The sequence below is a fragment of the Balaenoptera acutorostrata genome, chromosome 10 (assembly GCF_949987535.1).
Source record: "Balaenoptera acutorostrata chromosome 10, mBalAcu1.1, whole genome shotgun sequence".
NCBI classification, from domain to species: Eukaryota; Metazoa; Chordata; class Mammalia; order Artiodactyla; family Balaenopteridae; genus Balaenoptera; species Balaenoptera acutorostrata.
This window is the reverse complement of record NC_080073.1, coordinates 91,199,561-91,224,796: the sequence shown is the minus strand read 5'-3', so window position 1 is coordinate 91,224,796 and position 25,236 is coordinate 91,199,561. Positions and strand designations below refer to the sequence as shown.

The 25,236-nt window shown below is 40.5% G+C and overlaps 1 protein-coding gene across 3 annotated transcripts in view; it reads left to right on the top strand.

Moving 5' to 3' along the window:
* The window catches only part of E2F3 (E2F transcription factor 3), an 81,330-nt gene extending 66,803 nt beyond the window's left edge, over positions 1-14,527 (top strand). For 2 of the 3 annotated variants that reach the window (XM_057555254.1, XM_057555255.1), the window contains exons 2-7: positions 2,345-2,456; positions 3,700-3,901; positions 5,222-5,380; positions 8,310-8,424; positions 9,735-9,870; positions 11,033-14,527. In XM_057555254.1, coding sequence (XP_057411237.1) covers positions 2,345-2,456; positions 3,700-3,901; positions 5,222-5,380; positions 8,310-8,424; positions 9,735-9,870; positions 11,033-11,295 — 987 coding nt within the window. In that variant the 3' untranslated portion in view covers positions 11,296-14,527. Of the gene's footprint in view, positions 1-2,344; positions 2,457-3,681; positions 3,902-5,221; positions 5,381-8,309; positions 8,425-9,734; positions 9,871-11,032 lie in introns of all 3 variants that reach the window. The other variant, XM_057555253.1, reaches the window with a different exon arrangement.
* Positions 14,528-25,236: the final 10,709 nt, after the last annotated feature.

Here is a 25,236-nt window from a genome sequence, read left to right as displayed (position 1 = left end):
TTGAAACAGTAGCTGAGGATGGGGAGGCACAAATGACTATGCCCCCAGGCTGCTGGCCAGTGGTTGGTTCTTTATTGAGGGTTCAAGGAGAGTGTGGCCTTAAGGGGCCAGGAGCTCAGGGGCCCAAGTCCTTTTCCCATTTTGCCTTCCTTCTGTGGACTTTAGCAGGGGCAGAGAATACAGCTGTATATCTTCTTGGATTGCTCTCTACTGAGAAAAAGCCTCCAAAGCAAAGCTGTTTTCTCCTTCTCTACTTTTAGGTAAGCCTCTACAAAGCTTGTCTCTATCAGTAGTAATTTCCTGCAGGCCACAAGAAGTAGCCAACACACCTGGCCCCTTGTTAGCAAGGCATGCCAGCTCCCCATTTCACTGGAGCCCATCTTGACTCAGCCATTTCCACAGGTTGTCACATCCCCCCCACACTTTCAGGAGCCCAACTCAAAGTGCTTTGAGCTAAAAGGAGACTTTATTGACTAATGTAACTGATGTAACTGAAAAGTCTGGGGAAGGCCAACTGCATGACCTGACCCAGAGTTTTGAATGATGGCCTCAGACCCCTTTCTCTCTGTTTCTCCACTCTGCTTTCCCCTGGGGAGGCCTCATTTCCAGGTAGCTTTCGGCTACCAGCTTATCAACCTTACTAAGAAGGCACACCCCTTCCTACCACTAGTTCCAGAAAAACTCCTGGGGTTGCCTTCGTTCACCCAGCTTTGGTCCTGTGCCAGAAGGACTGCAATCGCTGTGGGCGAGGGGGCGGATGGTGCATAAAGACCAGCCGGGCCTGGGTCACCTGTGTGCACCGGGGTCACCTGTGTGCACCAGGGCACTCGTAGTCTGTGAGAGGGAAGGGAATGTTCACTGGGCCAACCGAAGCAACAGGCCCACACAAGGATTTGACAAGAGTGTTTGGGAGCAGACAATGAAATTAAGAAAGTTAATTTGCTCATTGTCATTCCTAGGCCTTTGGAGTGGTGATGCACTGCTCAGCAGAAAGATAATGTGTGCCACAAATGCAAGCCACGTAGTAAAAAGATACATATATTTTCCATGTATATATATACGGAAAAAGGTGAAATGATAATTTTTATAGCATCTTACTTAGTAATATTTTATGAAGCCGAAACAGCATCATTTTAACATGTAGTCAACATAAGAATTATTCCTGAGCTCTTTCAGCCTTTTTCGTGCTAAGTTTTGAAATCCAGTGTGTGTTTTACACGGACAGCACGGGTCAGATCGGGTGAGCTGCCTGTGGCTCATGGCTTCTTAGTGAACAGAGCAAGTTCAGCTGATAAGTTGTTACTTCCGTTTCTATGTCATGGGGAGTTATTTTGAAATTGTGAATCTCCTCATTAGAAGCATCTGCCCTGAAATGAGCCTAAGTGCACATTGTCACGTGGGTGTCTAGTTGGTACCACCCCCGTCTGAACACCCTTCACACCCGTGCAGTCAGGACTCAGCAGTTACTTATTTAATTACCTGGCTTCTCTCCTGGGCTCTGCGCACTAGGAACCAAGGGACTCTTACCTGTCTTGCTTACCTCTGTTCCCTTCGCCCAGAACCCAGGACATAAAAGGCATGAAGTGCATATTTTATATGAAAAATCAGATGAAAAACTTGGGTGAGAGCTTCTCGTTTGCCCAGTTTGATGACCAAATGGGGAAAGTAATCCTAGTTGAAACCCAGGATTGAGTGTTTGCGGTATTTGTTATTCTGATGAATGAGCATTTGTAGTCTGTGACCAGTTGTGTTACTATTCAATCACCCTTTCTTTCACTGAATATATATATATATATAGAGAGAGAGTGTGTGTGTGTGACTGAATTCCTACGGAAACCCAGGCTCTGTACCAACCCCTGGGTATGCAGAGATAAATCGGAAGCAGTCCCTGCCTTAAAGGAAATGAGAAACAGATAAGTAAAATAACTCTTACATCCAGCAAGTGCTATGATACCAATAAACACAGAGTGTTTGGGGAGCACAAGGAAGGGGGTTCAACCCAGGTCAGAGATGGAGACAGAAGCAGAGGTTTGCTGGGGAAAAGTGAATTTAAGTCCCATGATGCCTGCGGTATTCTTAGTCTCCAGCCCCATGCCTGGCACGTATGTTGAATCAATGAGTAAATGAACGAAGTGGCTCCTAACCCTGAAGGATGGTTGGATTTGTCCATCTGAGCCCAGGTGGCGAGAGCTCCGCCTCCGGAGCCAGAGCCCCGGCTGGAGGGAACCAAGACCCTGAGTGAAATGGAGGGGGCCAGCGGGGGCTGGCGCGAGCCTGTGGCATTTGGCTTCACTTGTGATCGTCCACATGACCAGCGACCAACGACTGTACTCTCTTATTCCAGGCAAAGCGCAGGCTGGAGCTAGGAGAAAGCGGTCAGCAGTACCTCTCAGATGGTTTAAAAACCCCCAAGGGCAAAGGAAGAGCTGCGCTCCGAAGTCCAGATAGTCCAAAAAGTAAGGATTCCATCATCTCTTCCTCTCTTGGGTGTGAGCTTCCCAACTTTCAGAGCTTGTGGCTGAAGGGATGCCAAGGTGTGGATAATTTTGGCATGTTTGGTTCTTTTTCATTTCTGCCTGTGCCTATCCAAAAAAATAAATATGATGTCTGCAGACACCCAGTGAGAGGTTTACAGAGTCTCTCTGGTACCTGAATACTGACTTCAGGGGAGGCCTCTTTTGATGTGTGCAGTTTCATTTTTCAACTCAGAATACAAGCTCTTTGGCACTGTTCCATAGTCAAATCTAACTTTAACTTTCCTTCATGGACCTTAGTTCAGGGACCAGGGCTAGCTGGCTGTAGGTGATATCTATGCCAGCCTAAATCTCTAGTTCAGCATATGGCAGCGTAAGAATTGAGACCAGTAAATTGCAGCTAGCTTCCATTTCCATCAAACACAATCGTTTCTTTTGGGAGAGAGAGAAAAGTAGGTTGGAAATAGCTAAATAGTCCTTTACATCTTTGGCATTTAATGCAAAGGCTAAATTAATTTAGACTTTGTCCTATCCTGTGGTGTATGAATTAGGCAATCCACAAATTGTGTGTTGTACTCAGTGAAACCCTTGACCTGTGCACCTACCTATAAGAGAATAAATGCAATATTAAATGAGGACAGTTCATTCCAGAGGGATGGGGAGACTGGATTGAACGACTTTTCCAGGTATTCTTCATCTACATTATTTGAAAAGTTGGTGAACGAGTTATATACACACAGAGACACTGGAGTCTGAAAGGGCAGTTAGGATGGGTCTGTCTGGGCCCCATCATCAAATGCTGGAGAGATTCACAGCCGGACCCCATCAAATTAGGCTCCACATGTGCTGTTCCCATGAGGCTACAGCACTTTTTCATTCATTCAACAGATATTTTTGAGCACCTACTATGTGTGAGACACTTCACTAGACCCAGGGAGTAGGGTAAGCCAAAGTAGAAACTACTGAGAAATTCACGGTAAAACGCTTTAATCAAACAGGAGTTTTTTTTACTGTCCCTTCCTTCTCTAATAAAGCAATTTCATAGCTTTCCATAACTCACCAAAAGCATCAGCGACAACAGCTTTGCTTCCAACACTAATACCTGGGCTGCTGGGGGAATGGGGGCTTGCTTGACTGCAAAGAAACCCTTCATTTCTTTACCTTTCCCCCTATCCCCCCACCCGCTCGGCTTTTGTTTTTCTTTAAGCTCCAAAATCTCCCTCAGAAAAAACACGGTATGATACATCACTTGGTCTGCTCACCAAGAAGTTCATTCAGCTACTGAGCCAATCACCTGATGGGGTCTTGGATTTGAACAAGGCAGCAGAGGTGCTGAAGGTACAAAAGAGAAGGATTTATGACATCACCAATGTGCTGGAAGGCATTCACCTCATTAAGAAGAAGTCTAAAAACAACGTGCAGTGGATGTGAGTATGAGTCACGGCCCCCGCATTCACTGGCTGTGGGGTCCTTGCAAACTGCAGAGGGGTTTCTCCCAGGCCCAACTTTCACGCCCATGCCCACACTTCATTCCTTTTTTCTCCTACTTCTCTCTCCTTCTCTCTTCCCTCCTCAACTCCTTAGCCAGAAGTTCAAAGTCTCTTTACAAAGAGACCTTCTGTTTAGATGCTGTCAGAGATAAAAGGGTTTATATTCAATTAGCCTCAAGCAAGGGGATCCTGGGATTAAATGGAGCCCTGCATCTGTAAAGTAAAAGGCTGTTCATCTGTCACCGTGATATCTACGTGTGTGCTCACATGTGTAATCTAATAGCTGCTTACACAGGTCTGTGGCGTGTCTCTAACAGGAGTTTAGAAACTATCTGTGGCTGTGTATCAACACATCTGTGTGTACGCCCAGTTGTCAGGTATCTTTATTGATGGTTCTCATTGCCAATTAACTCACTTTCTGTGTAAATTAAGTCAAGGTTCCTTCTGGAAAACCGGGATGATAATACTTGTCATCTACACACCCACATGTATGATTAAACGTATGATAATGTCGTTTGTGAATTATGGACAGAGCATCTGAACACCCAGTATATCAGAAGGAACTATGAAAGCATTATTGGAAGGAATAAATCTGTTATGGGTTGGCTTTGAAAAAAATATTACTTCAAACATGATAAAATGAACATGTACTTTTTTGGAATTTTATGACAATTCAGTGACCCATTTTAGCCTGTGGTTGAGACACACCTGTTGGGAACTGGTTTTTGTTCTTGCATCCAGCACATATACCTGTTTTCTTCACCTCCTCTTCCTTTTTAGTGGTTGGTATAAGACCCTCAGAAATGACCTAGGTCTCTCATGCTTCTTTTTTGGATGACGTTTGGTTGAATTTTGAACCATTCCATCTTTTTCTTCAAATTTTTCTACCTTGCTATGTCTTTCTGTCCTTTTTCCCCTGTTGCTTTTCTCCCCGCTGGGAGGCATGTGGCAGGAAGGAGCCGCCCCCTTTTGCCCTTTGAATTCGAGTCTTCTGAAGAAACAGGCTCTTCTGGAGGAAAGAAACCTGAAAATAGCAGTGTTTTTTCACTTAATTTCTATGGTGTGAAAAGTGAAGGACTTTATGTATGAAAAAATATGTATGAACGTTCTAATTTTAACACTTGGCTAACAAACAGTGTGACCTCCTGCATCAAGAGGGGACATTTACCCGAAGGACCGTTTCCCCCAGCCCTCCCGTTCGCCCTCTCCCCTTTGGCCTGTCGAGCGGCCATGCAGAGCCTGTGTTTGGGTTTCCAGGGGCTGCAGTCTGTCTGAGGACGGGGGCATGCTGGCCCAGTGTCAAGGCCTGTCTAAAGAAGTGACCGAGCTCAGTCAGGAAGAGAAGAAATTAGATGAACTGATCCAAAGCTGCACCCTGGACCTCAAACTGTTAACCGAGGATTCAGAGAATCAAAGATATCCTTTGTGCCACCTGTTTGGCGGGGGTTAGTGCCTTCTAGACTGTTTCCAGAGTTGATGATCGGACTTTTATGCACAAGGTAGAATTTGACTCTAGTTTCATACAAGTAAGCGTGTGTGTGTTCAGTATTTATGGAATGATAGTCATTAGACTGCATCCTATCGTATCTCTTTCGATAGCCAGGTGGGAAATGTTTTTTAAAGTATTGTATTCATGTATGGTTGGGACATACGGATACACTCAGAGCGTAAGGCAACACTATTAATGAGATATGTAAGGTGTCAGTAGTCATATTAATGATAACAATCAGCAGATTCATCTTGGGCTTCCCAGGTTTTAGGTGGGTGTTGGCTGTCACTGTTGCGGTTCTCATATTCGATTTTCTTTTCATCAGATATTGGGGGCAATTGGAATTTGTTGAATCTGTAATTGAACTATAGTTGAAGGAATTGAAAGAGTATAGAAGAATCGTTCTATAGTTTTTAAAGCACGTTATGCTGAATCACAACACCAAAAACTGATTTCAGAAATACCTCAAGGCCTAAGAAATCTCAGTTTGTCCATTCATCCACAAACATTAGTCCTTGGAAGTAAAAATATAAAAAGCCAACTCTTGTTCTTAACTGGCTGACAATCTGTTGACCACCTGAGGAAAACTTAACTGTTCATCACCTCACTTCAGACCATAGAGGAGAGAGATTACTTCATCATGTTGACGAGAAGATTTTGCAATTTTCTCAGTTATTAGTAGAAGACAAAACCAGTATTTTAAATAATCCCATCTCTAATTTTAGTTCCCCATTTATCTTCTTTAGACAGAAAATAAAATGTGACCTGCCTAGTTTCTTCTAGTGTCTCATCTCTAGTAGGCTTTCCCTTGGAGTTATGGGGACATTTATTTTCCAATTTAAGCAGTTTTTTGAAACTCTGATTGTTCATTTCCTGTTGGCCAAAGGATTAACCTTGTCAGCTGATGATCAGTGAGCTGGAGAAGAGGTGTGATGATTCGACACCGCCCCCTCCCCGCTCCCCGTGGTGGCCAGAGTGGGCTTACACTGGAAGACATAAGAGTAGCTCTAGTTGGGCTGCTTCATACATTGTTTACTCAGGAGCCCCTTCAGGGAGGAGATATGGCTGTTACATGTGATTGGCAGCTTATAGCCTTGTCACCTACATTAGCTTTCTCGGGTGCCTTTGTTGCAGAAAATGAAAGCTTCCTTGCAGGGGGCTGCTAACCCAAGAAGCAAATTCAGGAGGGAGCCACAGTGGAAGCACTTTTAAGTTTGTGAGATTAGAGAATATGTTTGCACAATCTATTTCAATTTGCCATCCAGTTCCGAATTTGGTACAGCTTGTTCACAAATGTGTTGAAATTTTCCTTCCTGCAGCATGTTGGGTAATTGTAGATGAGGTTTTATTTTAATAAGTGGTTGTCAAATAGCTCTTTGACAGTGGGCTGTGGAGTAAGTACCTAGTTATCAGTTTCCCCACTGTTCTCAGTAAAAATTCCTAACTGTCAAGTCTTCTATGAAGACAGCAATTGGCTTCCTTGATGAAACAGATGATGACCTAAAACCCAGAATCCTGCGTGAGCTGTCCTGTCAAGCTCAACACTGAAATAGCTGTTGTCTGAACTACTGAGACTTAAAGATGATAGTCTGTGATAGATGCCCCTAAATGTACATGCAGATTTGGGGTGAATGTGCTTTTTTCTGGACAGCAGGTTCATAGCGTCATTCAATTTCTAATAAAAAGCTACTAATCTAAGGGACATCATTTCCTCTAGGCTTTCTAAGTCCTATTTCTGTATTAAACATGTTAGATCACAGACTCTATTCACTACATTATATTACCTCTGGAAATGCCTTTGTTGGGTTGTGATTTGCTGTTTTATCCTAGGCATTTTTTGTAAGTTAATATGAAAAGCAACTGGCTAAAGACATTGTATGTTAATTATGGTACTCCATGTCCCTTATAAAAGAAAGCTATGCGACCTATTCTCTTGTAGTACCAAGTCAAAGCCTGTCTCTCTAAGCAAGCTAGCATGAATACTTTATCATATAATAAGTACCATGTTCTTTCGTAATATCCTCTTAGGTTTAACTGTCAGGGCACTTTAAAGAATTGTTCAGTGCTCGGAAGTAACTACCAAGAGTACTGAAATATTATTTTACTCTCTTTTCCTAAATCATTTAGGTTGCAGATCATCTGGAAGCTGCTTTCCTCCTTGTGAACACTGAAATATTGTAGTTAATAATATCATACAAAGGGTAATTTTTCTAACAGAGGAGTAATGATACTCTTATCAGTAGGCAATATATAATCACAACCAGCCCAGGTACACTTAAGAAAACAAGCTCTCTCTGCCTGAGCAGTACTCGGAGTTCTTCCACTGATACATACATTTCACTCATTCATCTGGGTGGCTGCTGACACTTTTTAGTAATCAAGTAGCAGATAGAAGTTACCGGTGTTTCAACAAAATTATGGTTAATAGGGCTTAAATTTTTTCTGTGAATTGGGATCTGCCATCATTCAATTTGAGTGACAGAGTACTTCATTGGAGTTCATGCAATACCTGTGCTCCAGAGGAACCTGGTTTGAAAATCCCTGACCAAATTGGGTTTCAGTTTTCTTTTGAGAGTTTATTTTAACTGTTCTCTTTCTGTGTTTATGTTAATATCTTAAGTAGCCATGAACTTAGAAATGGAAAGAAAAAAGCTAGACACTTCTTTTGTTGTTTAGAATAACAACCAGAAAAGAAGATTATGGAAGATCCCATATATTTAAAGATCTAGAAGGAGAGACAGATATATTCTTCTAAGAAATAAAATACTTAAAAATTTTTCCATGCATCTATTTTGTTATCTTCATAATGGTTACACCCGAGACGATTAGTTGGAAGATTTCCTTAACACTCATTACGTTAGCTTATGTTACATATCAAGATATTCGAAAAATTAGTGGCCTTAAAGACCAAACTGTTATAGTTGTGAAAGCCCCTCCAGAAACAAGACTTGAAGTGCCTGACCCAATAGAGGTAAGGAGATAACGTCTTTGTTCATCTGTAGAGATCTTTTTGGAATGCCTGGTGTTAAAGAATCATTGACTCCTGGTTAAAGTCTGTATTCTCCTAAAAGCTTGATAGTTCTTCCCCATCTGTTTTCCTTAATCCTAACTTTAAAAACATTTCAACAGTTGGATATGTATTGAGTGTCCAAAAAGTCTAGTTTTAACATAGCAGGGCATTCAACTCAAAGTAGTAAATGGGGCCCTGTCCCTCTTGTATTTTCTCTTTTTCATAATTTGTTATATGGTAGTTCTGATCCATTTGAACCGGTGGGGAATTTTACGTTGATTACCCTGGATGTGGTCCCCACCACGAACAGAGATATAAATGTTTTAAAGTAGCTCCCTAACTTATCTTAGGACATTTTAAGAATTTATCATTTATAACACATTTACTTTTAAGAAATCAAATGGGACTTTGGGTTAATTGATAGACTAGAATATTGTAAGAAAATAAGCATATTTTTGTGATTGCTTTCAGATATACTTTGATAATATAGGCCTAGACTATAACTATAAGATAAAGAAATGTAGTAAAAGAATGCGTAGAAAATAAAAAGAGAATGAAATTTGCAAGCTCCCATCTAGGGTAGAATTCTCACCTTAAATGATAATAATAGCTCTATGACCTAGATAAAGAAGAATTTTAAATATTAGTGTGCTGCATTCTCTTATTAAACTCAGTTCCTAGCACTTAAGAGTACTATTCCTCCAGTGGCTATTAAAGTTCAACATAAAAAAACCCCTACTGTTAAGGAATAATAACATGGGAATGCTGTATTTGGAACACTTAAAAGACCTTCTAACAGTTTGCATAAAAGGAATATATATATATTTTTAAAATTCACCTCCTCTTGGCAAGGGTCAGCAAACTTTTTCTTTTAAGAGCCAGACAGTAAATGTTTTTGGCTGTGTGAGCCCTACAGTCTGTTGGGACTATTCAACTGCCCAGCTCCGCCATCACAGCATGAAAAAAAAGAAAAGAAAAAAAAAAACACAAATATCAGCCAGAGGCTACACATAAACAAAGGGAATGGGCGTGACTCTGCCAATAAAACTTTATTTACAAAACCAGTTAGTGGACAGGATTGACCCTCGGGCTGCAGTCTGCAGACCCCTGCTCTAGAGGATGACAGTCATTGACTGAGGCGGACTACCAGTAGAGAAACAAAAGGAACAATGAAAATTACCCTTACTTGCCATTTTTTGATGAAAATTACTATAGCTCGCATTTCCAAAAGAACTTTCAGTTTGAACTTCTCTCACTTCTTCTGTTCATAGAGCCTGCAAATACATTTGGCAAGTACCCAAGGACCCATTGAGGTTTATTTGTGTCCAGAAGAGACTGAAACACACAGTCCAATGAAAACAAACAACCAAGACCACAATGGGAATATCTCTAAACCCACTTCCAAAGGTAAAAATTCCACTTTTGTCATTTGGAAACTATGTTAAAAATGAATGTGGCTAGAAGGATCCTGTATCAGAATCACAAGTCTAGGCAAGAAACAAAAATTTCTGTTATTAATGTTATTAAGGTAACATTTTTTAAAAAAAGGCATTCTGAATAGTTTGCAGGAAAAAATAATGATCTTCTTCAGGGCAAATGGTTCCTCCACCCACCTAATAGAGCCCCTACAGGCTTTTGCCGTCAGCAGAAACCATTTCTTTACAGTGTTTTGGAAAACCAGTGGAAGTGAGGAGTGAAGCTATAAGCTGTCTGGGTGAATCACCAGCTACACTTGGCCGCACACCTCTGAGTGATACCGCAGAGACCATTAGAGAGGGAACTGAAAAAAGTTAGGAGAGAAAAGCCTTTTGCCAAAGAAGTTTTATCCTAATTTCCCCCGCAGTGTGATGGGGAGAGAATGAGGGAGGGAAACCCCAGGAAAATAAATCTAACGCATCCCTCCACTGTCCACACAGCAAGGGAAGCTTTTTGCAGTCTTTTTGATTTTTCAGATTGGAGATATGCATTTAATTTTCTTCTACTACCTCCCAGTATAGGAGCAAGAATAGGAATGATTTAAGTGATCAGGTCTGACTTAATATTGAGGGGGAGAAAAAAATGCTACCTCAAATGGTAAAACAAAAGACCACTTTTTTTTTCCACCCTAGAACTTCAAAGTGGATGTGTCTTTTTATTTGTATTTTTAGAAGTATCTTTAATAAGCTAGTTGTTCAAAAAAAGACTAAGTTAAAATCAGTGATCTCTACTAGGGAGCCAACTTTTCAGTCTGTAGGTTTTGTTTTCTTCTGTTTTTCTTTACAGAATGCCTAATTGATAGCAGGACATTTTTTAAGTTTGTTAGCCTCTAATCTTTGAAGCTACATGTATTCTTGTTTGCTAACCGTTGGTATTTTAAAAGATGAGTGAGTAAGACCAGAACACAGAAGGGCTTACCAGAGTCAGTGTGCACAGTGCCTGTTAGCATGAGGTGATCTATACTGTCATGTCATCTAATTGTCCTTAGCAAAGAGTGCATGCTTTTATAACAGCAATACGTACATGCTTCCCCAAAATTAATTTGATTTTTGCCTAACTTATTTTCTTCTTTCCACCAACTTTTTCCGTTCAGACTTGGCTTCAACCAACTCAGGACATAGTGATTGCTCGATTTCCATGGCAGACCTTTCTCCCTTGGCCTCCCCAGCCAACCTTTTACAGCAGACCGAGGACCAAATTCCTTCCAACCTAGAAGGACCATTTGTGAACTTACTGCCCCCCCTGCTCCAAGAAGACTATCTCCTAAGCCTTGGGGAGGAGGAAGGCATCAGCGATCTCTTTGATGCTTACGATTTGGAAAAGCTCCCACTGGTGGAAGACTTTATGTGTAGCTGATTATGCTTTGTGTGGACTTCCCTTATAAACCAATTATTTTTTTATTATGAAACCGAACATCTGTCATGCAGTGTTGTCCCTTCCTACCTTCTTCCTCCAAGATAGTATCATGAAGTAAACTACAAACTTCAGAACAAAGCTGACATTTTAATAAATTAAAAAAAAAAAAATTGTCTAAACGCACAGTTGCAGGCTCCCTTGGGAAAGCCCTGCCTTGCCCCAGGCTCCAAAATCTCCTGGATGAGTCAGCAAGTGAGAAAATGTGCAATCAGGTGTCTCTCACCCGTCCTTTTCCTCCCTCCCTCCTGGATTGGCTTGCTGTGCCTGACGGATGGGCTGTAGACTGGGGTCTGGCCACCTGGCCCACTCGAAAACAGCAATCTTCCTTAATAGCATTTCAAGCCGTGCCTTCTTCGCAGAATGCATGTCTTTGGGGTCTGCTAATTTGGAATGGAACTGCAGGAACTGTAAACTTGAAGTCATGCAAAAGTATGAAATGGATTTCTTCAGCTCTTCTTAGGAATATTTAAATTACTGTCATAATTCAGTTTAAGCTATGGACCGCGTGTCCCACTAGGAGGTCAAGAGATCCTCCACAGCCTTTCAGATGAAGAAACTGTTTTCAAGTATTTGTCGCAGATACAGAAGAAGAGTTGAGTTCTGCCCCTCTGAGCTGTTGTGGATTTTTCCTGTCTCCATAAACCACTTCCACTCCCCTGCCCCCAATGTATTTGTAAGTTTGAAGTTGATTTGTAGCAAATGCCTACTTTGGAGTTCTTTGTGGATTATTTTAGATTTTTTTTTTTTTTAAGCTGCCATTTAAGCATTCCTGTGGCACCCATCACCATTTCAATTTAATTGTTTACTTTGAAGCAGTTTTTGCTAATTCAAATTATTTAAGCAGCGGTAGAGAACCTCTATTGATCAGAGCATCTAAATGTGTGTGATCTGAGGTTTAACAGCCTCTGCGAGAAGCTTTGCCCCATCTTGCTTCCTCTCCCAGGAGGGGGCGCTTGGAGCCAGTGGAGCTCGCCGACAGGGGCGGCCCATCTGGAAGGAGAACCAGGTCAGATGACATAGCAGCCCCAAGGAGCAGCAGGTGTGGATCCCTCCGTCCTTGGGCTTCCCGGGCCCCCGGTGACCGGGGAAAGGGCTCTCTTACACTGCACTCAGGGAGACCACTTCTCAGGATGGGGTCAGATGGAGAGGCCTCTGGGGAGGAAGACATCCCCCGTCGTGAGTAGCGTTCTGTCAGCGGCATTTACTCCCGCTGGTGAGAACACGGAGCTCCCATTCCCCTTCCGCTACGAAGGCGTGAGCTGGACCAAGGGAAGTCAGGGATGTAGAAGAAGCAGGACAGGATGCCAGGGCATCTCCCCCTTAACTCTTCAGGAATGGTGTCCCAAGTTGGAGGCTTTGTGACAGCTGCAAATCCTACCAGTTCTGTCCAAGAATGGCTTTCCCATTGGCCAGGGGGAGACGGCCCTCTCCCGCTGGGAATGTGGCAGAGTACCTCACATCCATTCCTTGGATGCTAAAGACTGTGGGAATGAGGGAGTCATCTAAAAAACAAACCTCAACGCAAGGAACAGTTAAATTGAAATGCTATGTGCCCAACACAGCGGTAGGCACATAGTAGGCACTCGATTCACGTGTTCAATTGAATGGCAAAGATATCCCTTAGGAAAAACACAAAACAAAACCGCGAAAGCCCTAGCTGGTTAGTCTAGGTAGATTTCCACAATATGCAAAGTGGTGGTCGGGTCAAAACAATGACACCAGCACTTTAAACTATTTGTGTAGGTATGCATGGGTGTATGTTTGAGAAGAAAAACAAGGTGCAGATCATCCTCCCTTTTCTTCGGCCTCCATCCCCACCCCCGTCCCCTCACACACACACTGGACTTGGTCCGAGATGAAGCATTTGGTGGGGGGGGGGGGGGGGGAGGGGGAGCTTTGTGTCAAGTGCCTACTGGAAATGCACTGTGGGGTGTTTTCCTGTATGGGAAACCATTTATGCCAAGCTTTTCCCCATTTCCCATATTTATCTCATCTGGTTAGCTGCCTCTGCTTCCAGCTTTGTGTAATTCTCTTTGCCAGCTGCACAAAAGCTGATTTTTTCCCAAAGTCTAAAGACTGAGCTCACCTGACTAGGTGTTTGTGTGTTTGGTTGAATTTCTCGTTAAACCTTTTCGTAACGTGATGCCGTATTTATTGTTTTAAAAATGAAAGGAATCCTAATAAGTCTTAAAAGTTCCTTCATGCATAAGGTTTTCCCAGTTAATGGGCTTAACTGGTGTACATTAATTAGACGTCCATACTGTATTCTGTTTGCATTAGTCATTTTATTTTTGCAATAGTATCTGGCACACAAAGTGGGTTAGTACTACAGTATTTGTGTTACTTTAAGTACTGAGTATGCAGGTTTCCTGGTACCATTGAGTTGCTGCTATTAAAGCTCACACATGAAATGGCTAAAAGTTACAAGTGTGCAAATTATGACTGCGTGAGCCTTAGAAAGTAAACTGTATAAAGAGCAACACATGAGCTGTCAAACAGTGTTAGGTGTGTGTTTATATGTACAGATTTGTGCGTAGCAATCGTTTTATTTAAGTTGATACGCAGCCTACTCATATTTTCATTATCTAGCAATTTTGTACAAAAATAGCAATTAATTTGTAAACACTGCCAGAATATTTTCTAGCTGGTTTGTAATTTTTTAAGAGTGTTATTTTGTTTTTGTTTTTTTGTTGTTGTTGTGTTCTTGTGTTCATTTTTGTTGTAAGTGTAGATCTGTAAATACAATTGCAGTATTTAAAGCTTTAGCTTTCAGGAAAAAGAAAGTAAGAACTCAGCGTGTGCATGACAACTCGTGTGTCCGAGAGGAGGGATTTGAAGGACAATGCCTTGCAGAGTGAGTCGGGTGGCAATTGTCAGATTGTGGGAATTTCTTTTCCTGTGGGGTACGTGATTTTGTCAAAAGGAAGTATTTCTCCCAAAATTGGGAGTAGGCAAACTACTAATCAGTTTAGCTTTGTGTTGTATGCTAGTTAAAAAAAGAAAATATGTAATATAATGTAAAAAAAAAAAAAAAAGCTTTTATGATGGATTTTGTAAATAGATTTGTTACAGGGTAACCTGTTCTCTAGCTGTGATCTTACCACTTCAAATGGGTGTAATTTGAATAAATTTTGTATGGTAAAGGATCAATAAAATGATTTTTTTTAAAGAGTTTAGACTTGTAGATAGATTTTCTTATATTGTCTTATGCTCCTACATTAATTTTATTTTTAAAGACATGCTTAGCAAGTTAAGGGGAACGTTTGAACAAAAACTCAAAACATTGTATGTCTTACCATTTAGTTGGGATTTGGGGAATATTAAGCAAAAAATTTTTTGAGCACCTGTGTTATGCTTGCCACTTTGGGAAGCAGAAGAACTTGCCATGTCTCTAATCACTTGGCAGAAACCACTACCAGGTATGGAGAAGGATTTTTACACTGAGAAAGTGACAAGTCAAGTTTTATTCCTCATAAGGAATACGAAGCCAGTTGATTCTATTTCTCAAGATTGGTAATTACCTTCCTTGTTCTAGATTCTGTATTTCTTGTAATGCCACCTATGAACAACTTCAGATTTTTTTGACTGCCATGTCACTCTTAACTCAGAGCTCATCATGTAAAAACTTCAAAATGTATATCGTATACACACACAGACACACAATCAATACACAAGAGTTAGTGTACAGAAAAGAAACATTCCCTGCCACCCCCCCTGCCCCCGTCTACTCACCCCAGAGGTAACCACTATTTTCATTTTTCCTGTGTGTATCCTTCTGGTCTAGGTGTTTTCTAGGCATATATAAATGTGTGTAAGCATACAATTTTTAACATAAATCGTACTTAATACATATATGTTGATGTTTAGCTTTTATTTTTTTCCACTAAATAGCATCTTGGACATCTTTCCATGTTTGTACTTAGAGATCATGTTCACTCCCTTCGAAGGCTGCATAGCATTCCAGTGATTAAAATTTTATTTAATAATTTATTTACCTAGCTAATTTCCTGTTTGAAGATATTTTTGAAATAGAAAATATGTTTTATGGAATGCTTATACTATGCCAGGTACTATTTTTTTTTAATATGGTAAAATACACATAGCATAAAATTTACCATTAGTGACATTTAATACATGCACCATGTTGGGCAACGATCACCACTCTGGTTCCAGAACATTTTCATCATCCAAAAAGGAAAGCGCACACCCATTAACCAGTCACCACCCCCCCCAATCCTCTTCTAGTCCCAGCCCCTGACAACCACTAATTTCTGTCTCTATGGATTTGCCTATTTTGGTTATTTCCTATAAATGGAATCATACAATATGTGACCTTTCGTGTCTGCTTTTTTTCACTTGGCATTATGTCCTCAAGGTTCATTCATGAGGAAGCACGTATCAGTACCTCCTTCCTTTTTATGCCTGAATAATATCCCATTGCATGGATATACCACATTTCCATTATCTGTCCATCAGCTGATAGACATTTGGGTTGTTTCCACTTTTTGGCTATTGGAATGCCAGGTACTATTTTAAGTGCTTCATATGAGTGCTCTGTGGTTTTTCACAGCACACATCACTAGCTAATCCTATATACGTTATCGCTCCTCTTCTAGAATGTGAACTCAATGAGGAGAGGTACTTTGTATTACTCACTATTGTGCCCCCAGTTCCTAAAATAGTGCCTGGCAAATAATAAGCACCTAATACATATTTAAATGAATTATTTGTATTTAGCAGATGAGTCTGAGGTTTAAGAATGTTAATTAAAAGGTAACACAGTGATATAATGAGCTCAAAGGCTTTCTCACCTCATTTTGTACCTTATACTGGACTTTTTTTTTCTTCACATTTTTGTGTTTTATTTTTAGTTCTCCCTGGAGTCCTGTTTTCCCAGAGTTGGGGCACCCGATTTCTGTCATCCAGCATAGCCGCTGTCCTATCCAGGGGTGTGCACATTGGTCAGCAGGTATTCTATAGTCAAGCCAGTGATGAAAGTTGAACAAAGTGAAACAGAAATGGATCCCTTCTTCCAGGTAGACTACTGAAGGTGGGGGGTGGTAGGAGCTAGCAAATAAAACAAGAATTGTCCATATACAGTTGAAAAATGTAGACAAGATGAATTTGAATCAATTGTGTAGAGCTGCAACTTTTCAAAAGATGAATATATGACTAGGATGTGTAAACAGTTTATAATTCAGAAACTTACCTGAGTATCGTTTTAAAATGGGCTCACTCTACTCTGGGGAGAATTGAGAAATCAGTCTGTAATACTGAGATAGAAAATAAAACCATTATTAAGAAGTTAATTGTAGGGCTTCCCCGGTGGCGCAGTGGTTGAGAATCCGCCTGCCAATGCAGGGGACACGGGTTCAAGCCCTGGTCTGGGAAGATCCCACATGCCGCGAAGCAACTGGGCCCGTGAGCCACAACTACTGAGCCTGCGCGTCTGGAGCTTGTGCTCCACAACAAGAGAGGCCGCGATAGTGAGAGGCCCGCGCACCGCGATGAAGAGTGGGTCCCGCTTGCCACGACTAGAGAAAGCCCTCGCACAGAAACGAAGACCCAACACAGCCAAAAATAAATATAAATAAATAAGATTTAAAAAAAAAAAAAAAAAGTTAATTGTATACACTCAATGTCCATTAAGAGAAATATCAATAGTTGTTCATTTATTCATTCGGTCACTCTTTGAATGAGCATAAAGTGATTACTATATGCCAGACACTGTTGTAGGTGCTGGAGTCCAAATGGAAAAAGACATAGATCCTATTAGCAAGAGGAAGCTTATAGTCTAGTGGGGAGAGGAACGAGTTTTAGCTAGGAGAAGTAAGTTCTGAGGGCCAGGTCTTAAGTGATTTTTCCTTCCAAAGCCATATTTGGAAGATTTGGAAGGATAGATGGTTAGAGGCAGAAATGGAAATGAAGATGTAGACTTTCTGCTGGAGAGCTTTACAAAGCAGGAAAGCTTCTGATCCAGAGTGATTAGAGACCTGTGCATCTGGATGCAGGAGGGCTTTTGCAGAAGACTGCCCAGGTAGGCACAACTCAAATGTGAATAAGCCAATGGATTCATTTTCTAGGATCTAGGGAGCTGGGGAGCCTCAATCCAATCTCGACTACAACCCGGATACCATGAAGGAAAATGACGAGATTAAATGGTAGGTCATGCCTTGGGATATGAGGGAGAATCCCTGCCCTGGCTACTTAGAATTAATCAGCTAGGGGTCAATCAGAAGTTAAAAGAAACACCATTGTGGTGCTCGGGCTTCTCATTGCGATGGTATTTCTGTTAACTTCTGATTGACTCCTAGCTGATTAATTCTAAGTAGCCAGGGCAGGGATTCTTTCTTATCCCAAGGCATGACCTACCATTTAATCTCGTCATTTTCCTTCATGGTATCCGGGTTGTAGTAGCCCCTGCTCGCCACAACTAGAGAAAGCCCGCGCAGCAACGAAGACCCAACGCAGCCAAAAATTAATTAATTAATTATTTTAAATAAATATATTTAAAAAAAAATTTTTTTTAAAGAAATACCATTAATAGCAGGAAGTTGCAGTTATCCACAATGCAAAGAGCAAGGTTTTCATTGTGCCCTTAAATCTGGGACTTCAAGACTGAAAGACAAACAGGACAATTTCTTAAAATACTCTGGAATGTTTATAACACTAGAAATTACTACTATGCTTTGTTGTGTGAAGAGTACTGTCAAAAAGTTCTGGAGTTCCTTATGCTGGGGGATCTGGGAAGTGCTGGGGCAACCAGAAGAGACAAAGTCCTATGTCATCATGTGCTTTAGAAACAACACTGGAAACTCCTGCATGTAGGGCTTCTGTTGGGCTGTTGTAGGACTTGAGTATATACCATATAATAGAAAAGACAAAGTTAGTTCCTAGGGGAAAGGGAAGATGCATGTGGTTTCTCTTTCCTACATCAATTTCAGTGGCTGACTGCACCCAAGTCAGGAATACAGAAACGTGGGCATTAGAACCATTTTTAAATTTAATTTAACCAGGGAATTCAGATAAACAAACCAAAAACATTAATCAGGGCCTAGTTTTTTTTTCAACTCAGACAAAGCCATGTCAACTGGTAATGACCACAGAATCACAGAATTTGAGTTGGAAGGCAACCTTATCCCTAACAAGGAGCTGGTTTCATCATGTGACAATTCAGCGATCACGTTTTTGTTCATCAAGAAAACAATCTCCAGAATCCGAGTCCAATGCCCTTTCTGTGATATCTATAAGGTCTGCTATAAGGTCTGTGATATCTATACAGGCACATCAGAAACTGCTTCTTCCCAGTTTTAGTCTTGGAACCACAGCCTGGATGACATGGTTAATTCGTCCTTCTAAATTAACATAAGCTTCTGGAAGATCTGTGTCCATATTATGCACTGGCACTGTTAATTTCTTCTACTCTCCTCCACCATGTTTCATGGGTGGATGCTATCATTATTCTCTGTGTCTCTGTGCACAGTAACAAATTGGGAGAGATGGAAACCATTGGAAGGCCAAGTTGGAGGACTTCTCAGTGGTTCTTTTGTCCTCAGTCTTTGATAAAAATGGATTTGCTCAGGGCTTCCCTGGTGGCGCAGTGGTTGAGAATCTGCCTGCCAATGCAGGGGACAAGGGTTCGAGCCCTGGTCTGGGAAGATCCCACATGCCGCGGAGCAACTGGGCCCCTGAGCCACAATTGCTGAGCCTGCATGTCTGGAGCCTGTGCTCCGCAACAAGAGAGGCCGCGATAGTGAAAGGCCTGCACACCGCAATGAAGAGTGGCCCCCGCATGCCACAACTAGAGAAAGCCCTCGCACAGAAACGAAGACCCAACACAGCCATAAATTAATTAATTAATTAATTTAAAAAAATGGATTTGCTCTGTTTAAACAGAGGAAGAATCAAATTGGCAACAGCTCCTAAATAGGATGTTCCATCTCCCCCTTGAAAGACTCAGACTTCTCTTCCTGTACAGGCTACTTTTCAGCTTTAGAAGCCTTTAAGACAGTTTTTCTGCATAATCAAATTCAGGGGCAGTTGCCTCAGCTGAAGCCTAAACTATACTGTGTCTCTCTCATCCTTGAATAGTCCTTAGCATTGTACAAGGCTTTACAGTTTACAAAGTATTTTTGTTTGCCTTGTCTCTGCATCTAAAGCCATTTGTAACTGATGGCAACAGCTGCAGAAGTAGCTAATCAATCGAAAAATGACAAACAGTATGTGGGCAGTGATATAAACAAAGGATGAAAAGCATTTAGCTTTAAGCCATACTCTGGAGACCAAGGAGCAAGAAAGAACACTGAAATTCTAGAGGAGAGACCTGAAATAATGATGTCAGTAAATAAAAATTAAACCATGTCAATAAAGAGAGCATGTTTAAATGGGTTAGGGATGGGAATAGAGGTTGTATGTGCTTAGAAATGGGAGGAGACAGAACAAGACCCAAGATGCTTGAAAAGAGCCACAGCTAAATCCTATCCTTGGCAAGAAACCAAAGAACGGCTGTTCCTTTCGTCAAAGAGAAGGTACCATCACCATTGATTCAAAGTTTGGTTATCTATCAAGGGAATAAAGTGGGTGCTAAAGACGGGGGCAGGCATAGGGGTGTAATGAAGGAAAGGAGACAATAGAAAGTGTGGAAATAGTTCCCTTACCTGGTCCTGGGAAGGAGATAAACCAGCAACTGGGGGGAAAAATTAGTTATAAGTGAAGAAGAAAGAATTGGATAAGACTCCTGCTCTGGCAATACGGCTGATTAGATGGCCAGGAAACCCTCTTGTTACAAAAAACCTAGATTGCACAGAGAAAAAAAAAAACCTTTTAAATTTTTATTGTATTGCTGAGATTACAGGGAATTCCTGAGGACCAGAAGAATAAAAAAGAAAACTGAGCTGAAAAGAAAGGTTGAAGAGCCTGTAAATGGGAAAGACAGGTAAACCTTAGGTTGGCTACCAATTTCATTTCTAATACTGTTACTGGAATTGAGAAAAAATGTCTTAGGCCAACAAAGAAAGATTGAAGTACTGAACCTAAGACTCAGATTAAACCAGAGAAATTGGAAGAAGGCTCTAGTGCTCCAGGTCAGAGTCATCTGGCTTTCAGCAGAGCAAACACATATCCTTTCTGGACAAGACCTCCTTAACGTAGGACCACAGACTGCATCTACCAAATACAAGATCACAGTCACAGATCAACAAATATAGAAGGAAACAAACCAGCATTAATAGCAGAAGCAGGAAACATCAGATTTAGACCTCAAAGAATTCAAATAATGGAACTATCAGATATAGTATATAAAATAAATATGTATGAAACGCTTAAAGAAATAAAAGATGGTAACACAAAACGAGTGGTCAAGAAGAGATGATCAAAACCTACCACACAGATTAGAAAAAGAATAAAATAAAATGTTAGAAATTAAAAATAAAATTGTTGAAGAAAAGAAAAAAATGATGGCTAAACCAGCAGATTAGATACAGCTAAAGAGATCATAATAAACTGGTATGGTAAATCTGACAAAATTACCCAGAATGTAGCACAGAAAGAAAAGGAGATGGAAAATACAAATAAATTTTAAGAAATAGGGAGCAGGGACTGAAAAAATAATTTTTTTGTGTAAAAAACCCAGATAATAAATATTTTAGGCATTGTGGCCATAAGGTCTCTGTCAAAACTATATACTTAACTCTGCCTCTGTAGTGTGAAAGCAGCCATAACCAGTCAGCAAATAAATGAGCGTGGCTGTGTTCCAATAAAAATTATGGATGCTAAAACTTGGTTTTCATGTAATTTTCACTTGTCATGAAATAATATTCTTCTTTTGACTTTTCCCAACCATTTTAAGAGTAAAAATTGTTTTTTAGCTCACAGGTTGTACAAAAAGAGGTGGTGAGCAGTTTCTAGTCCAACATGTGGAGTGTGGAAGTTGTCACGCCTGTCCTCACAACAAAGAAAAAAGCTGAACAATGTGAAAATCAACAACTCTCCTTAGATCTATGAGAGAATTGAGGTCCAGGACAAGCTACCACCCTGAAAACTGGAGAAACAGGCAAATCCAGAGAACCAGAGCTTACCCAGAGCAGAAACAGCCACTGGAACCAGCAACTGGTATGAAAACCTCAAGGGTAATTGACTAGTTGTTGGGGTCTGGGTGTAGACTAGCTTGAGAAATGGAATCTCCGGAGGACCCATTCTTAGGACTCCTTACACCTTCACTAGTTTTCCCTCCAGGTGGGAAATAGGGAAACAGAGATGGGGAGCAAGGATTGGATTTTTTTTTTTTTTTCCTGTAAAGAGCCAGATAATAAATGTTTTAGGCATTGTGGGCCATCAGGAGAAGGACCTCAGGGTGAAGATCTGAGAAAATCTCCCTCATGTTTCTGGTAGGGGGAGGGGAAAGTAACTATTTTGAAATATGCTCAGACCATTCTGTTCTCCTTAATAAAGGCCTGTCTTTAAGGAAAACCATTTTGCCAGAGCCTATCCCATGTGGATTTTGCCAGAGTCTTACTGATGTGGGGGAAAGGAAATACCCAGTTCCAGCACTTTCTAGCCTTCCTGTCCCATCTAAGGGGGGAAAAAATGCTGAGAAGCTTGTGAAGGTCACAGCCAGAGGCAATAAAAGACTGAGATCTAATCATGAGATTACAGAATGCTTACCATTGCCCACACCTTACCACCACATTAATAGGGCTGTGTATAATCATAGGGGACTACAGTGGAAAGAACTGCAAGCCTCAGACTCTTTTTAAAAAGGAGTTTCTAGTAAAACCCAAAGACAACAGGAAAGGCAAAAACAATGACGCTAGAGAAAATTTTAGCCACTGACACAACAGCTACAGCAAATAGTACACACAACCTACCTCCTAGCCAGATAAACTTAAACCTCACACTAAAGGCCTTTCTACCATAGTTCCTTTTACCCAATATATAATGTCTGAATTCCAGCCAGAAATTACAAGGCTGGGAATTCCCTGGCGGTCCAGTGGTTAGGACTTGGCACTTTTGCTGTGGGGGCCTGGGTTTGATCCCTGGTTGGGGAACTAAGGTCCTGAGTGCCGCGAGGTGCAGCCAAAAAAAAAAAAAAAAGAAAGAAAGAAAGAAAGAAATTACAAGGCACACTAAAAGGCAAAAAACAAAGTGAGGAGACAAAGCAAGCAACAGAACCAGACTCAGGTATGGTAGAGGTTTGAGAACTGTGAGACTGAGAATTTAAAATAACTGTGATTAAGATACTAAGGGCTCTAACGGAAAAAACTGACTTCATGCAAGAACAGATGGGCAATGTAAGCAGACAGGTGGACACTCTAAGAGAGAATCAAAAGGAAAATACTAGAACTTAAAAACACAGAAACAGAAATGAAGACCATCTTTGATGGACTCATTAGTAGATTGGACATGGCCAAGGAAAGAATCAATAAGCTTGAAGATATGTCACTAGAAACTTCCTAAACTGAAAAACAAAGAGAAAAGAGAATGAAAAAAATAACAGACTATCCTAGAACAGTGGGGAAATTACAAAAGGTGTAATATGCACTTAATGGGAATACCAGAAGGAGAAGAAAGAAAGAATGAAACAGAAAAAAAATATTTACATAATAATGGCTGAGAATTTTCCAAAAGTAATGACAAACACCAAAACACAGATCCAGGAAGCTCACCAGAAACCAAGGATAAAAGGTCTAGGCCTAGGCATATCATATTCAAACTGCGGAAAGTCAAAGACAAAGAAGAAACCTTGAAAGAAGCTAGGGGTGGGGAGGACACCTTATCTATAAAGGAGCAAGGATAAGGATTACATTGGACTTCTCAGAAAAACCACGTAAGCAAGATGAGAGTGGAGTGAAATATTTAAACTGTTAAAAGAAAAAAAAAGACCAATCTATAATTCTATATCCAGAGAAATTATCCTTCAAAAATCAAAGAGAAATAAAAACTTTCTCAGAAAAATAAACATTAAGGGGATTTGTTTCCAGCAGACCTGGCTTGCAAGATATGTTAAAACAAGTTCTTCAGAGAGATGGAACATGACAGAGGTCAGAAACTCAGATCTACCTAAAGAAAGGGGATTTGTTAGAGAAGTAACAAATGAAGGTAAAATAAAATATTTTATTTTTCTTACTCATAATTGAGCTAACAGATAATAGTTTGTTCAAAATAACAATGGCAACAATATGTTAGATGATCATAGCTTATGGATAAGTGAAATGAATGACAGAAATGTTATAAGGCATGGAAGAGAGGAATTGAGATACTGCTAGGAGATACCTGTACTACATGTGAAGCAGAATAGTGCTATTTGAAAATGGACTTAGATGACTGCAAATTCTATGGCAACAACTAAAAATTTTTTATAAAGAAGTATAATTGATATGATAAGAGAGGAGAAAAATAGAATCTTACAGAATACTCACTTAAAACCAGAGAAGAGAGAAAAAAAGTGGAAGACAAAAAAAGGGAGGGGGCAACAAATAGACAACAGTAACAAATACAGTAGACATTGATCCAACTATTTTCAATAATCACTTTAAATATCAATGGTGTAAATACACCAGTTGAAAGCAGAAACTGTCAGAGTGAAATAAAAAACAGGAGCCAACTGTGTTATTTATAAGAAATCCACTTTAAATATAAAGACAGCTAGATTAAAAGTAAAGGAATGGAGAAAGATATACCATGCAAATACTAACCAAAACAAAGTGGAGTCACTATATTAATTTCAGACAGAGCAATACCATTTGCATTAGTGCCAAAAAAAACAAACACTTAGGCATAAACCTAATAAAATATGTGTGAGATCTACATGAGGAAAATTATGAAGCTCTGATGAAAGAAATCAAAGATCTGTATAAATGGAAAGCTATTTCATGTCCATAGATAGGAAGACTAAAAATTGTTAAGATATCAGTTCTCTCCAATTTGACCTATAGATTCAACCCAATCCTAATTAAAATCCCAGCAAGTTATTTTGTGGATATCAACAAAGAGATTGTAAATTTTATATGGAAAGGGAAAATCCCCAGCACAGCCAACACAAAACTGAAGAACAAAGTTGGAAGACACTACCCAACTTGAAGACTTACTACAAAGCTATAGTGATCAACTCAGTATGACACTGGTAAAAGAACAGACAAATTGACCTGTGGAACAGAGAAGAGAGTCCAGAAATAGACCCACAAAAATATAGTCAACTGATCATTGAGAAAGTAACAAAGACAATTGGATGGAGAAAGGATAGTCTTTTCAACAAATGGTGCTAGAACAATTGGACGTCCACATGCCAAAAAAAAAAAAAAAAGAATCTAGACACAGCCTTTACCTCTTTCACAAAAATTAACTCCAAATTAATCATAGGCCTAAATGTAAAACACAAATCCATAAAACTTCTACAGGATAGAAGAGAAGAAAATCTAGGTCCCCTTTGGTTTGGTGATGACTTTGAGATACAACACCAAAAGCATGATCTGTGAAAACAATATTGATAAGTTGGACACAGTTTGATATAATGGTACTGGTGCCTTATTCCTAAAATTATGTAGTGATGGGCTTCCCTGGTGGTGCAGTGGTTGAGAATCTGCCTGCCAATACAGGGGACACAGGTTCGAGTCCTGGTCTGGGAAGATCCCACATGCCGTGGAGCAACTAGGCCCGTGAGCCACAACTACTGAGCCTGCACGTCTGGAGCTTGTGCTCCGCAACAAGAGAGGCCACGACAGTGAGAGGCCCGCGCACCGCGATGAAGAGTTGCCCCCACTCACCGCAACTAGAGAAAGCCCTCGCACAGAAACGGAGACCCAACACAGACAAAAATAAATAAATAAATAAATAAATAAATAATTATGTAGTGAGTTCACAGGTACTCATTTTATTATTAAGCAT